The 13900-nt window shown below is 35.9% G+C and overlaps 1 protein-coding gene across 1 annotated transcript in view; it reads left to right on the top strand.

Annotated features, from left to right (window-relative positions):
- SMC5 (structural maintenance of chromosomes 5) overlaps positions 1–13900 on the top strand; it is a 97632-nt gene that overhangs the window by 36176 nt on the left and 47556 nt on the right. Inside the window, exons 9-10 of the mRNA XM_008570047.1 lie at positions 7632–7887; positions 9738–9892. Coding sequence (XP_008568269.1) covers positions 7632–7887; positions 9738–9892 — 411 coding nt within the window. The remainder of the gene's footprint in view (positions 1–7631; positions 7888–9737; positions 9893–13900) is intronic.

Raw genomic sequence — 13900 nt, 5'->3', positions numbered from 1 at the left:
TTTCATTTTTGTAACAATGCTTTGCCTTTCTGACACCAGCTGGGTGTCCTCCAATTCAGTTCAGTTCAGTTCAGTTAGGGCAGACCTTGCAATTAAGGGCTCCATACTCTAAGACTGCCCTCACTTTAGATGCCTGTCATAAGTCTTAGATCTCTAGCTACCATAATTCTGAATTGGCTACAACTTCAGGGATTCCAACAACCCCTACTTCAGGTTCAATGATGTGCTAGAACATGTCACAGAACTCAGGAAAGTGCCATAGTGAGTGATTACCAGTTTATTAGATAGGATACAACTGAGGAACAGAGAGATGCATAGGACAAGTATGGGTTGTGGGATAGTGCAAAATTTCCATTCCTTCTCTGGGCATGCCACCTTCCCAGCATTCACCAATGAGAAGCTCCCCAACCTTGTTCAAGAGATTTTTATCAAAGTTTCATTACATAGGCACGATTGATTAAATCATTGGCCATTGGTGATTTTGCTCAATCTACAGCCTTTCTCCCTTCCTTGAGGCCAGTGGGTAGGGCTGAAAGTTCCACCCTCCTCCAGTGGTTAGTTCCTTAGATAACCAGCCCACATTCTGAAGCTCTCTGTATGGACCCTGCCAAGAGTTACCTCATTAGCGTAAAGTCAGGAATCTTTTCATTTCAGCCTAAGAAACTACCTTTAGTGTTTCTTGAGGGCAGGTCTACTAGTGACAGATTCTCTCTGTTTTTGTTTATCTGGGACTAATCTTAAATTCTTTTTTGTTTTTGAAGGATAGTTTTGCTGGATATAGAAATTTTTTTTTTTTCCTTTTTGTCTTTTTTCGTGTCCAGCAACGGATCGCAACCCTCAGTGTCGCGCCCGGACCGGGACCGGCAACGGGATCGCAACCCTCGGTGTTGCACCCACACCTCGCTCAGCCAGTGAGCGGGAACCGGTCTGTATGTGGGATCCGAACCCTTGGCGGGAGCGCTACCACGCTCCCAAGTGGCGCACTGTAGCAGTGCGCCACCGGGCCGGCCCTGGATATAGAATTTTTAGTTTTCCTTTAGCACTTTGATTATGACGTTTCACTGCCTTCTGGCCTCCATGGCTTCTGATGAGAAGTCGGCTGTTAATCTTATCGAGGATCTTGTGCTTGATGAGTCACTTTTTTCTTACTTTTAAAGTTTCTCTTTGTCTTTGATTTCTTTTTTTTTTTGTCCTTTTTGAGACCGGCCGCACCGCGCTCAGCCAGTGAGCGCTGTGAGCGAACCGGTCATCCCTATATAGGATCCGAACCCGCGGTGGGAGCGCCACCGCGCTCCCAGTGCTGCACCCTCCCGAGTGCGCCATGGGCTCGGCCCCGTCTTTGATTTCTAATAGTTAACTATGATATTTCTAGGTGAGAATCTCCTTGAATTTATCCTGCTTGGAAAATACTGAGCTTCTTAGGTGCAGATTAATGTTTTTTTAATCAAAGTTCGGAAGTTTGGGGCCATTATTTCTTTTAGAATTCTTTCTGCCTCTTTTTTTCTCTTCTCTCCTTCTGAGACTCCTGTTATGCATATTTTCATATGTGATGATGTCCCACAGATCTCAGAGATTCTGTTCATTGTTCTTCATTCTTTGTTCTTTCTGTTCATCAGATTGGATAATTTCCATTGACCTGTCTTCAAGTTCACTTATTCTTTGTTGTGCCTGTTCAGATCTGCTGTTGAGCCTTTCTGGTGAATCTTTCACATCTGTTACTATGCTTTTCAATTCCAAAATTTCTAGTTTGCTTTTTTTTTTTTTATCATTTCTATGTCTTTATTGAGATTCTCTATTCAGTGAGACATTGTTCTCTTACTTTCCTTTGGTTCTTTAGACATGATTTCCTTTTTTTCACTGAACATATTTAAAGTAGCTGCTTTAAAGACTTTGTCTTGTAAGTCCATTTCTGGACTTCCTCAGGGATTTCTATTGATCTGTTGATTGGTTTTTATTTTTATGTGTATTGGCCATACTTTCTTGTATCTTTGAATGTGTTATAATTTTTTGTTGGAACTGGAAAGTTTAAAAAACATAATGTGGCAGCTCTCAGTCCTCCTTCCCTCCCCAAGGCTTCATTTTGTTGCTCTTTGTTTAGTGACCTTCCTAATTCTGTAAAGTCTATATTCTTTGTCGTAAGCGGCTGCTGAAGTCACTGCTTAGTTTAGTGGACAGCTAATGACTGGACAGATATTTCCTTAAATATGTGGAAACAGTATGTCTCCCAGTCTTTGATGAGGGTCTCTGTGTGCATTTTGGGTCATATCTTCAATACTCGGTAGGGTAGTGTTCTTATTTTTAGCTGAGATTCAATCACTTTTCTTGAATAAATGCCTCACCAATTGTTGAAAACTTTGGTTAATTTTCAGTTCTAGTTTATAACTGTCTCACCCTTCACTTCCTATTTGCACAGAGCTTAAAGGTGAAACAGAATTAGGGGCTTAGGGCCCTTTCAGGTCCTTCTGGAGCATGTGCACAATCGGCATGTACACAGTCCTACTCATGTATGTGGCCCTCTAGATTCCTAGGAGCTTCCGAAACCTCAAATAGACATCTCATTCTCCAGCTTTTCCTTTTAATACTTTTGGTTAGCTTATTGTTTGTTGCGTCTGTTATCCCACCTCAGGCAGGTGCAGTGTTAAACAATTGCCACTGATTGTTTTTGACAAATGTGTCCAATGAAAAGTTTGTTTGCACTGGGTAAGCTGTGAGTTGGGTTAGATAAAGACAAGCCTCACAAGTGAGGTTTTCTAGGAAACTGCCAGACACATCAGATAACAATAATTCTCTGAGAATGATAATTTAAAAGAGCTCTCATATCTCTCCAGTGGCTCTTGGGCTGTTGGTTTTCAAGACTTCCATGGAAATGGGAAGAGGGGTTCAGGAATAGGGCATATTCCAAATGTATGCTTAGTAAAGCTTGCTGTCTTTACTAAGATTCAGTTATTATTATTTTTTTTAATAAGCACTTCCCAGATTGTTGAAAGCATTTGGTAACTCCAGAGTTCTGAAAAAGTTAACTTTGACAGTTTTTGCCAATGTTCTCATTGCTCTTATGGAGGAAAGGATTTTCCGAGTTTCTTACTTCACTGTCCCTGATGACATCCAAATCTTTTCTAGATCTACAGAAAAATGTTGCTGGGGTTTTTATAGGGATCCCATTAAACCTTTGGGGAAAATTGAAATCTTTACTATGTTGAGTCCTCTGATCTATGAACATGGCATGTTTCCATTTATTTAGATCTTTGATTTCTTTCATCAGCATTGTGTAGTTTTCAACATACAAGTTCTCTGTTTTGTTAGATTTAGACCTCAGTCTGTCTTTTCCTTTTTCTCTTTTTTTTTATTTTGATAGATTCCTTGGGATTTTTCTATATAGAAAATCATGTCTTCTACACATGGGGACAGCTTTATTTCTTCCTTTCTGATTTAGTTTCCTTTCCTTACCTTATTCCACTGTCAAGAACTTCCAGTACTATGTTGAATGAGTGGTGAGCACAGACATCCTGACCTTATTCCTGATCTTAGGAGGAAAGCTTTCAGTTTTTCACCGTTGGCTGTAGCTTTAAACATGCTCTTTATCAGATTCAGGAGGTTCCTATACATATTTCTATATTTCTGAGAATTTTTATCATGAACGGGTGTTCAATTTTGTCAAATGCTTTTCTGCATCTATTGATTTGATCATATATATATTTTTGCCTGTTAATACAATGGATTATATTGATTTTTGAATATCAAATCAACCTTGCATCTCTGAAATAAACCCCACTTGGTTGTGGTGTATAAGTGTATAATTCTTTTTACATACTGCTTAATTCTATTTGCCAACATTTTGTAAAAGGATTTTTGCATCTGTATTCATAAGGGATACAGTTTTGTTTTATACTTTTGTTTTTGTACTGTCTGTCTGCTTTTAGTATTAGGATAATAACTAACTTGATAAAAGGAATTGAGAAGTCATCCCTCCTTTTCTATTTCTGGAAGAGATTATATAGAATTGGTGTTAATTCTTCTTTAGACATTTTGTATAGTTCTCAAACGGAACTCTCTGGGCCTAGGCATTTCTTTTGGGGGGAATTTTAAAATTATGAATTAAATTTCCTTAATAGTTATAGGGCTATTCAAATAATCTATTTCATATTTGATTAGTTGTGGTAGTTTGTGGGGGTTTTGTTCGTTTGTTTGTTTTTGAGCAAGTGGTCCATTTTGTCTAAGTTGCCAGATTTATGTGGGCATAAATTCTTTTATCCTTTGATATCTCTTGAGTCTGTAGTGATACCCTTCTTTCGTTCCTGATATTGGAAATTTGTGTTTCCTCTGTCTTTTTTTTTTCTTTTTGGTCAGTCTGGCTAGAGGTTTGTCAATTTTAGTCTTTTCAGGGAACCAGGTCTTTGTTTCATTGATTTTCTCTATTTTTTTGTTTTCAGTTTCATTGATGTCTATTGCTATCTTCATTATTTTCATTATTCTGCTTAATGTGGGTATACTTTGCTCTTTTTTCTCCAAAGGTTCTTGAGGTGGAAGCTTAGATTATTGATTTGAGAGTTTTCCTCTTCTCTTGTGTATGCACTTACTGCTATAAATTTTACTCTCATCACTGCTTTAGCTGTGCCTCACAAATTTTGATGTATTTTTATTTTCCTTCAGTGTGGTATATTTTTCATTTTTCTTGAGATTACATTTTGTTCACCCATTCACCTATTAATGGATATTTATGGTGTTTCTTGCTTTGTGCTATTACCAGTAAAGTTTCCATGAGTATTTTTATACAGCTTTTTATATGGATATATGCTTTCATTTCTCTGGGACAATTTCTCTGTAGTAAAATATCATAGATGTACATTCAACTTTTTAAGGCATTAACTGTTTTCCAAATTGATTGTTGGTAATTTTTTTTAATTGTAATTTATAAACGTTGACGTGATGGCTGAGAATTTTTAAAAAAATGGTTCTCTATCATAAATAATTTCAGAAGCACCACTCTGGAGTGTCCTTGAAGGGATTAGATTTAGGTGGCTACAGAGAGTCATATTGTATAAAATATAGCAGATTGAATACAGTTGTAGGTAGAGTGATGGATTTGAAAGCAGGAAAAGGAGGGAGTACTCTGATTTTAATTATTCTGTTAACAGACCGTGAGGCAAGGTCTTTAGCCGAGTGAGTAGAGAGAGGGCAGCAATAAAGGACTGAGGAAGGAGGAAAGGTATGAACTCATCTGAGAGTGAGAGCACACATTTATTAAAGAAGAGTAATACATTTGTCTAGCAGTTTTGAGTGCCTTAAGTTTTGTGGCCATAAATTTAAAGTGAGACCAGTTTTTTAAGAGTTTCCCCCATTAGTTCAGTTGCTTAGATATAGACAGATAGAAGGCATATAGTTAGGTTTAATTAGGACCAGGCATTTTCCTGGCTGATGTGACATAGGAATGGAGGGTCAAGGGGTCTTTGCAAGGGAGTGGTTATAGTGCTGGGTTGTGGAACTTCATCTGTTTAAAGAAAGAAATGAAGGGAATGATGGATTGTGAAAAGATAGTAGGGTCAGTGGATTGCAGGACCCTGTGGAGTCAAAGGATAATTAGAATAGGACTACCAGAGTGAGTAAAATGGAAGGAAAGGAAATGGTGATCAAAGAGTAGGATTGGGGTAATAAAGTTTTCAGGGGTGGTGTGATTTTGGGTGATGTACATGATCACCCTTCTCAGCCACTTTCTTCTCTTCCAGTACGGAAAATGGCTGAGGAGGGGTTAGGGAAACAAACAGTTGAAGTTGAAGAAGTAAAGGAACACAGAGACCAAAGAGTTAGATTGATATTCTGTATGTATGTTGAAATCACATGATGACATGCATAGTGATGGAGATGGAGGGAGAATGAATCAGATGACAAAGTCATCAGTGAATGAATGGGGGGGGAGAATTTTGAGGGAGGTAGTTAACATAGCAACAAGGATAATCAGTGGCAATGTCTGATCCCATGGTCTTCAAAGGAACTGAAGTGGGGCTCTGGTAAAGGAGGAAGGAGTATAGTGGGGGCCAATCAGGACACCCTCCCCACGCCTCAGTCCTGAAATAATGGTTTATGGCAGGAAAAGGTCATCAATTGAGAGTTGAGAGGGCTCTAGGGAGAAGTGACTTACAGGAATAGCCAAGTTTTATTTAGAACAAGAGGAAGGAACATTCCAAGAAATTGAAGATATACTCGTAGAGCAGTATGGGGATAGTATCCTAGTGAAGATGTTTGATCTAAGAGGTTTAAGACTTAGTGTGCCTTAGCTAAACATGGGTATTAGTCATGATAGGAAATGTGATTAGTCATAGTAATTTCTTGGATAAAGGTGGCAAATGAATTAAATTGTGGTATCTCCATATAACAAGACATCATGCAGGTGTTAAAATTTTATTTTGCGGCTGGCCCGGTGGCGCACTGCTACAGTGCGCCGCTTGGGAGCACGGCGGCGCTCCCGCCGAGGGTTCGGATCCCACATACAGACCGGCTGCTCACTGGCTGAGCGAGGTGCGGGCGCAGCACCGAGGGTTGCGATCCCGTTGCCGGTCCCGGTCCGGTATGGGTGCGACACTGAGGGTTGCGATCTGTTGCCGGTCACGAAAAAAGACCCAAAAAAAAAAAATTATTTTGCAAGGACTTGGGGATAATGGGAAACTGCTCTCAATACATTTTTAGTGATGCCATTTAGTAAAAAATATATGTTCTAAAGACATAAGTAGGCATTAAAATATAGAAGTTTAAGGACATTAAATTTATAGGTGATTTTTATTTGTTATGAGTGTATTTTCCACGTTTTCTATAATGAATATATTATAACTTTTATAATGGGAAAGGAGAGGGAATAAATGTGATTTGGAAATACGGCCAGCTAATAAACAGATTATGTGATATGTTAGTCTTATCTATTTTAGTACAGAATTCTCGTAAAAAAATAAATTGGGTATATAAGTGTGTATTTGTTTCTGCCTGTGTGTGTATGTGCTAAAGAAAATTTTAACTCTGTTTTAGATAGACTATGGTTTTGATCAAAGTTCACTGACATATCTGGTAGCAACTTATGTATTTGGCTTTTAAAAAGTAATTTACCCTGAACATAAATCAAGAAATCTAAGCACATATTGATTGATAATTAAAATCTCACAATATTAGTCTGAAGTGTTGGTAGAAGATCATTTTGTTAGAAAAAAAATAGTTGATTTCAGTTTAAAATTAATAGAGTGACATAATCTTTATTATCATTTCTATTATTTGTTGAAACTGTCATATATTATACCACATGGCTTTTAATTTCAGTCTTACAGTATATAGTTTGTATTTACTTTCCATAAATATTTAGAAATCAGTTTGACTTTATATTTTGTTTATTCAACAAATATTTAATGAGTGCTTATTATATGCTAAGCACTACTAGGTATTTGGGATATACTAGTAAACAAATAAAACAAAGATACAGATAGTCTGGTAGAACTGGTAATCTACTAGCCTAATTCTAGCCGTATGCCTTTTAGTGAGTAAAACACCCATGTTCTTAGATTGTTCGCATTTTTATAACTATATTATTGCAGAAGTCTTATAAACCAAGAGAAAAAAGAATCTCAAGTACTAACCTACTTCTATTTTATTAGATTGAAGAACTTCAGCAAGCTTTAACAGTAAAACAAAATGAAGAGCATGACCGACAGAGAAGGATAAGTAATACTCGCAAAATGATAGAGGATTTGCAAAATGAACTAAAGACCACAGAAAACTGTGAGAATCTTCAGCCCCAGATTGATGCTATTACAAATGATCTGAGACGAATTCAAGATGAAAAGGAAGTATGTGAAGGCGAGATAATTGATAAGCAAAGAGAGAGGGAGAGTCTAGAGAAGGAGAAAAAGAGTAAGTTGTTTTCTTAAATTAGAATGAAGAAATGTTTATAAAATGGGTATATGTTTTTGTTGATGGGCTTTCTGCTTCTCCTGATAATCATTTCTTTAAAATGTAAGTCTCCTTATTGAGGAAGCTCAGCTCAGTTTTCCCAACTTTGTGCCTTAGTTACCTATGATTTGCCATAGGCTGACCATTGTCTTATGTTAAATTACAACAGTTGAAGCCGGCTGGTTAGCTCAGTTGGTTAGAGTACACCAATGTCACAGGTTCGGATCCCCATACTGGCCAGCTGCCAAGAAGGTTACAGCAGTTGATTTAATTCTCTATAAATGCTTCGCTTTGTTTTCTTTGCAGAGTCACTCAGTATTATTTAGATCAAACTAAGTTCTTTATTCTGGCCTTCATAAGCTTCCAAAAGGTTATGCTCCTCAAAACCTCTCTAATTTCATCTTTGCTTTGCTTTCCTGTAGACCATGTGGATAGATCTGTAACAGTATTCAGACAGAGGATATCTTATATTCTGTCTGGTCAATAAATATGACTAAGATCAGTAAAAAAAGAAACCATTTTTATTTGTTTATCTAAGTACTTAATTTTATATGGTTAAAAAAAAAAAGAAGTAGAAGAGGATGGCAGAACCCCTTTCCCACCTCCAGACCCACTCTAATGACTAAGCACTTTACCTCTTTTAGCAGTTTTTTTTCCTAATAGTCCTTCATATGTATTCATCATATTATTTTAGTATTGCTTGATTAATCAGTTTTACACATTATCTTTCGATATGTATTTACTCTAGATTTCAGTTTATAACACTTTCCTCCCTGTTATAATTTCTTAAATGGGATTATTCTATTAATAATAATTTTTATTGTTATAAGTAATGTACTCATTTTTGTGTCATTTTACAATTGTCAATATTATTTGAATGCACACTTGGTAAGCTAAAAATACTAATTTCATCCTTACTTTTTACTTTCCTCCCTTCTCACATTCTAATTCTCTCATCTGTACTCTGGTTTTTATATTTTCAAGGCTGAAAACATTTGTATTTTATTGAGAATCATAATTAGTTTTATGTACTCTATGGGTTAACTCTAAAAGTTTAGAAATACTAAGTATTGTTTATTACAATGATGAAACTTGTTCACAGCCAAGTCAAGTAGTGCATTGTGATTAAATTTTCTTTTATTGATAGCTTTTTAAAAGGTTTTAATTTACCTTTTTTAAAAAACACCATTTGCTTTAGCCTCTTCTTAAATTGAAGGAAAAAAACCCTATCCTATCAGTCATTCTCTTGAATTCTGAAGCTTTCCATCCTGCTCCCTCCATCTAAACTGGTTGTTCTCAAGGCCTCCTGTGTAGTTGTCATCTGGGATTTCTCCCCTTTTCTGTGTTGGATAAACCTATTCCTGAATTCCATGTCTTCCTTTTATGTTATTCCCTTATTTTGTTAGAGAATATCTTCGGTTAATCTCCTAAAAAGAGATACTTGAGAATTTCTGAGTCTGCATCCCTGAAGATATGAATATCTTTATTTCATTATCCCCTTTTCTCGATTTCGTTGTATATACAATTCTAGGTTGAAAATAATTTTTCTCTCAGTTTTGAAGGCCTGTTGCCATTGTCTTCTGATAGGAAATCTAGTATTTTTTTATTTTTAATAGTGTCAAGATCATCTGTTAGCCCAGGTGTTTGGAATTTTTAGAATTTGTCCAGGCCAGGCTTTTCTACTATTCAGAATACTTGCTGAATGGTGTTTGTAACCTTTAGATCTAGGACATTCTTTTGTATTATTAATAGATTATTTCTGTAATTAAGTTTATAGAGAAATAACACTTTGTTTTGTTTTCCAATTTTAGGTGTACATGATCATATTGTACGTTTTGACAGTCTTATGAATCAAAAGGAAGATAAGTTGAGACAGAGATACCGTGACACATATGATGCTGTTTTATGGCTAAGAAATAATAGAGACAAATTTAAGCAAAGGGTCTTTGAGCCCATAATGCTCATGGTAAGAAATGTTGTTGTTCTTGGTAGCATTTGTTAGTTTTTATTGTAATTGGTGTAAATTGTCGTTTTTACACCCTGGTTTTTCGTTATCAGACTTGTGGCATCTGTCATACTGCCGAATCCATACATGAGCTTTTTAAAAGCGCTTGATCAGTAAGGGTCATAATTATCATAAAACCTGTGAATTTTTTTCTAGAAAGAGATATGAAACTGGCAGTTTATTGACCAAGTGTCATGTATGTATTAGCTTGGTGAGCTAGTTTCTTCTGGCACTTGATATTCTTAGGTTATAGCAAGCATTAAATTAAAACCTGCTAAAGTAGAAAACTACTATAAATGTGTTGATAGGGATAAGCAAGAAAATTGCCTGCTACAATAAAAGGGCATTCTGAGAATTTTTAGAATAAAGTCAGTAGTTTATTGACATCATAAAGTATTCGATAGCTCTTATTGATGATCATGGGTCATCAGTAATAGGTTAAGCTATATTCAGTAAATCACTTAATGAAATATGGCCATGGATTTAGATTTACTAGGATGATTTCCATCTAAACTGTTTAAAATAGTAAGTTTGGCCATGTAAAGGGATGAAAAAGTGAAAAACCATATTCTTTAGTAATATTACATTCCATATAGGTGTATATTATAAATTTAAAACTTATCCCCAAATGACTTAAGGATTATTTTTGCTAGATAATTTTTCTTTTTTAGAAAAGAATTCACTGTACATCCTTGCAAGATTCATGAAAAGTTTTATTTTCTGTAAGTCATATTAATGTTATACTATATTAAAATTCATTTTATGTAGTTTTTAATCTTTTATTATATCTTATATTAGCAAAATTAAATGCATCATGTATTCTCTTCTTGCTCAGGCATGTATTATTAGAACATTTCTGTCAGATCAAGAAGAAAATTTCTATCTTGATTCATCTGATAAGGATTGAAAGAAAATATAAGAAAAAATACTGTTACTCTTAGTAGAAGTTATAATGCGAGTATAATTGTCAACAGATTTTTATTAAAATGCCAACCTCAGAGTACTACCTAAGAACTTTATTTTAGACGTCATCCTCTCGTCATTTGATATCCTAATAGTAGCCTATCACCAAGTCAGATTACTAGCTGGCATATATTTACATTTTAAATTACGTTTGAGATAAAGAGATATACTCTGCTTTTTTACCCTTCTTAGAATAGTCCCTCACATTTCCTATCACCTCCCTTTACTCACAGACTTAAAGACAAGTCCCTTCCCACACAGACTTATCTAACCCTTCAAGGTCTGGTTGAAATGTTAACACCTCAGTGGGCAGTTTAGCAATATGCAGATTTAAACTTTAGTCATATAACTTGACAATTAGCAATCTGTTTCCATGATTTATTTTTTTAACATTCCAATCTGGAATTGGAGAAGTGTGCAAAGTTGTATTTACAGATACACTCCTCACAGTAGTGCTTTATAATAGCAGCATGATGGGGCAAAAGAACAAAATTTACAGACACCGATTGGTTTAGTAAATTACTCTATATCGTTACAATGGAATACTACTCAGCCATTAAAAATGTTGCTATAGGGCCGGTCCCGTGACTCACTTGGGAGAGTGTGGCGCTGGTAGCGCTGAGGCTGCGGGTTGGGATGGCCGGTGCACTCACTGGCTGAACATGCTGCAGACCACACTGTGCCAAGGGTTGCGATCCCCTTACCGGTCAGGAAAAAAAAAATGCTATAGGTCTCTGTTCACTAACATAAAAAGACATTTATGATATTTTAATGAATTATAAAACAGATCACAGAATAGGATACATAGAAAAATTTTATTTAAAAAACTGTAAAACAGGAGCCTGCTATCAACCACCAAGATCATCTTGGAGTGTCATGTCTCCTTATCCATATCTTACTACTTTGTGAAGTTCTTTGAAGAACTTTGGCAAATATTTTTTTCACTGATCTCATGAGGAGAGGGAGCATCCTAAGAAATTGGAAGCTGCAGAACCAGCAAGGTGGCTAAATCTTCCTTCAGGATATCGGGAAACCAGACCATAAATGCAATGGAGTATGTGTTACATTTGGAAAAAAGTGTGAATCAGTCACTACGGGAACCACACAAAACTAGCCAGTGTCCAGAATGAATCCTGCTTGTGTGAGTTCCTTGAGATGAATTGCCTGAATGAGCAGGTGAAATCCATCAAAGAATTGAATGGCCATGTGACCAATTTATACAAGATAGGGGCCCTGGAATCTGACATGGCAGAATGTCTCTGATAAATACACCCTGGGAGAAAGTGGTAAAGAGAGCTAAGCCCTAGGCTGGCTTATCCATAGCTATTTTAAAAATGGGAGGACTTCTGTGATCATTATTGGGGTTACTTTTACTCTTTCTGAAAGTTGTAGTCAACACTCATATTTTCTTTCATTTGTGTCATTCCTTCAAATAAAGTAAGTTAGTACCAAAAAAAATTGTGAAACAATAGACACTAAATGATTGTAGTGTTTATGTCTGGGCAGTTGTATTTTATGTTATTTTAATTTTTTGTTTGCTTGTATATCAGTTTTTTAAACTGTATATTTAAAATAGAGTAATATTGGCCAACATTTATGTGACAGGCACTATATTATTTTTTTAATTGTAGAAGGGTACTTCAGAAAGTTTGTGGAAAAATAGAATTAAAAGATAATATGAATCTTTCCATCATCTTTTTGAAGTACCCTTGTATCATCTCATTTAATCCACATTTAGTCCTATGAGGTATACAAGGGTATTTCCCAAAGTTTGTGGAAAGATTCATATTATCTTTTCTATTTTTCCACTAACTTTCTGAAGTAAGCTTGTATACGTATACTACATCCATCTTACAGATGAAGTAACTAAAGCTTTCTGAGTCTTATGTAGTACTTGATCAAGATCACATGGGATTTGAAGGGATAGCTGTCTGATCCCAGAGCTCTAGCTCTTAACTAGAATGCTTCATGATATATTATAGTACACAAATAAAATACTTCCTCTTTCTTTTTTTTTTTTAAGATTCCAAATATGAGTGAGGTCATGTGCTATTTGTCTTTTTTTTTAATTGAAACATACTTGATTATAAATATTTTGGGGGTACAGCGTTGACTGTCATCACCTGTGTACAACATGTGTTGATCAAATCAATATTTTAGAATATTTCATAAGGTGATGTCCATCTGCTGGAGGTTAATCTCTCCCCTAAAATTCTATAGGTAGCACTTTTTATATACTTCTGTTAATGGGAGCTTTATCATGCTCTGCTTTTCAACATACTTATTCATCTGCAATAAATAACAGATGTACATTTCTCTGGGCACTTTTTTCCCTTGACCTATCTTAATATCCTTCCATAGCATTGAGGCTCACATGCAGAAATTCCTAACTAGTTTATATATATATATATATATATATTTTTTTTTTTGTTTGTTTGTTTGTTTGTTTGTTTGTTTGTTTTTTGTTTTTTTTTATAAAGATGACTGGCAAGGGGATCTTAACCCTTGACTTGGTGCTGTCAGCACCGCGCTCTCCCAAGTGAGCGAACCAGCCATCCCTATATAGGGATCTGAACACTTGGTCTTGGTGTTATCAGCACCGCACTCTCCCAAGTGATCCACGGGCTGGCCCTCTAACCAGTTAATATTTTTAAAATAAGCCAGTTAGTTTATGCTCTGGTGGTGCAAGCCTAGGGTCTCTCTTGAAGGCACTAATGGTTAAAATTAAGCCATAGCAAGTTTTTTCTTATTAGTTTTATGAAGTTATGTTCATTTCTTTGTGTTTTTGTACCTGTCAGTTATTTTCATGAAGTTGTCTTGAAGATTAAGAAGACAAATATTAAAAGTTTGGGAAAAGATGAGAAATGTTTATACTCTTAGGTCACAATCTAAGATTATTTTAAATGTTTTCAATGGGTTGACCAGAAAGGAGAGTTATTTTTTAGATAGTTGTTGGGCCTCCCTGAGCCAGAGGCCGACAAAACCGAGCGGGAAGAGACCCCGGTC

This window comes from Galeopterus variegatus, unplaced genomic scaffold (genome assembly GCF_000696425.1).
Source record: "Galeopterus variegatus unplaced genomic scaffold, G_variegatus-3.0.2 Scaffold565, whole genome shotgun sequence".
NCBI classification, from domain to species: domain Eukaryota; kingdom Metazoa; phylum Chordata; class Mammalia; order Dermoptera; family Cynocephalidae; genus Galeopterus; species Galeopterus variegatus.
This window is presented reverse-complemented; position numbering and strand designations above follow the sequence as displayed.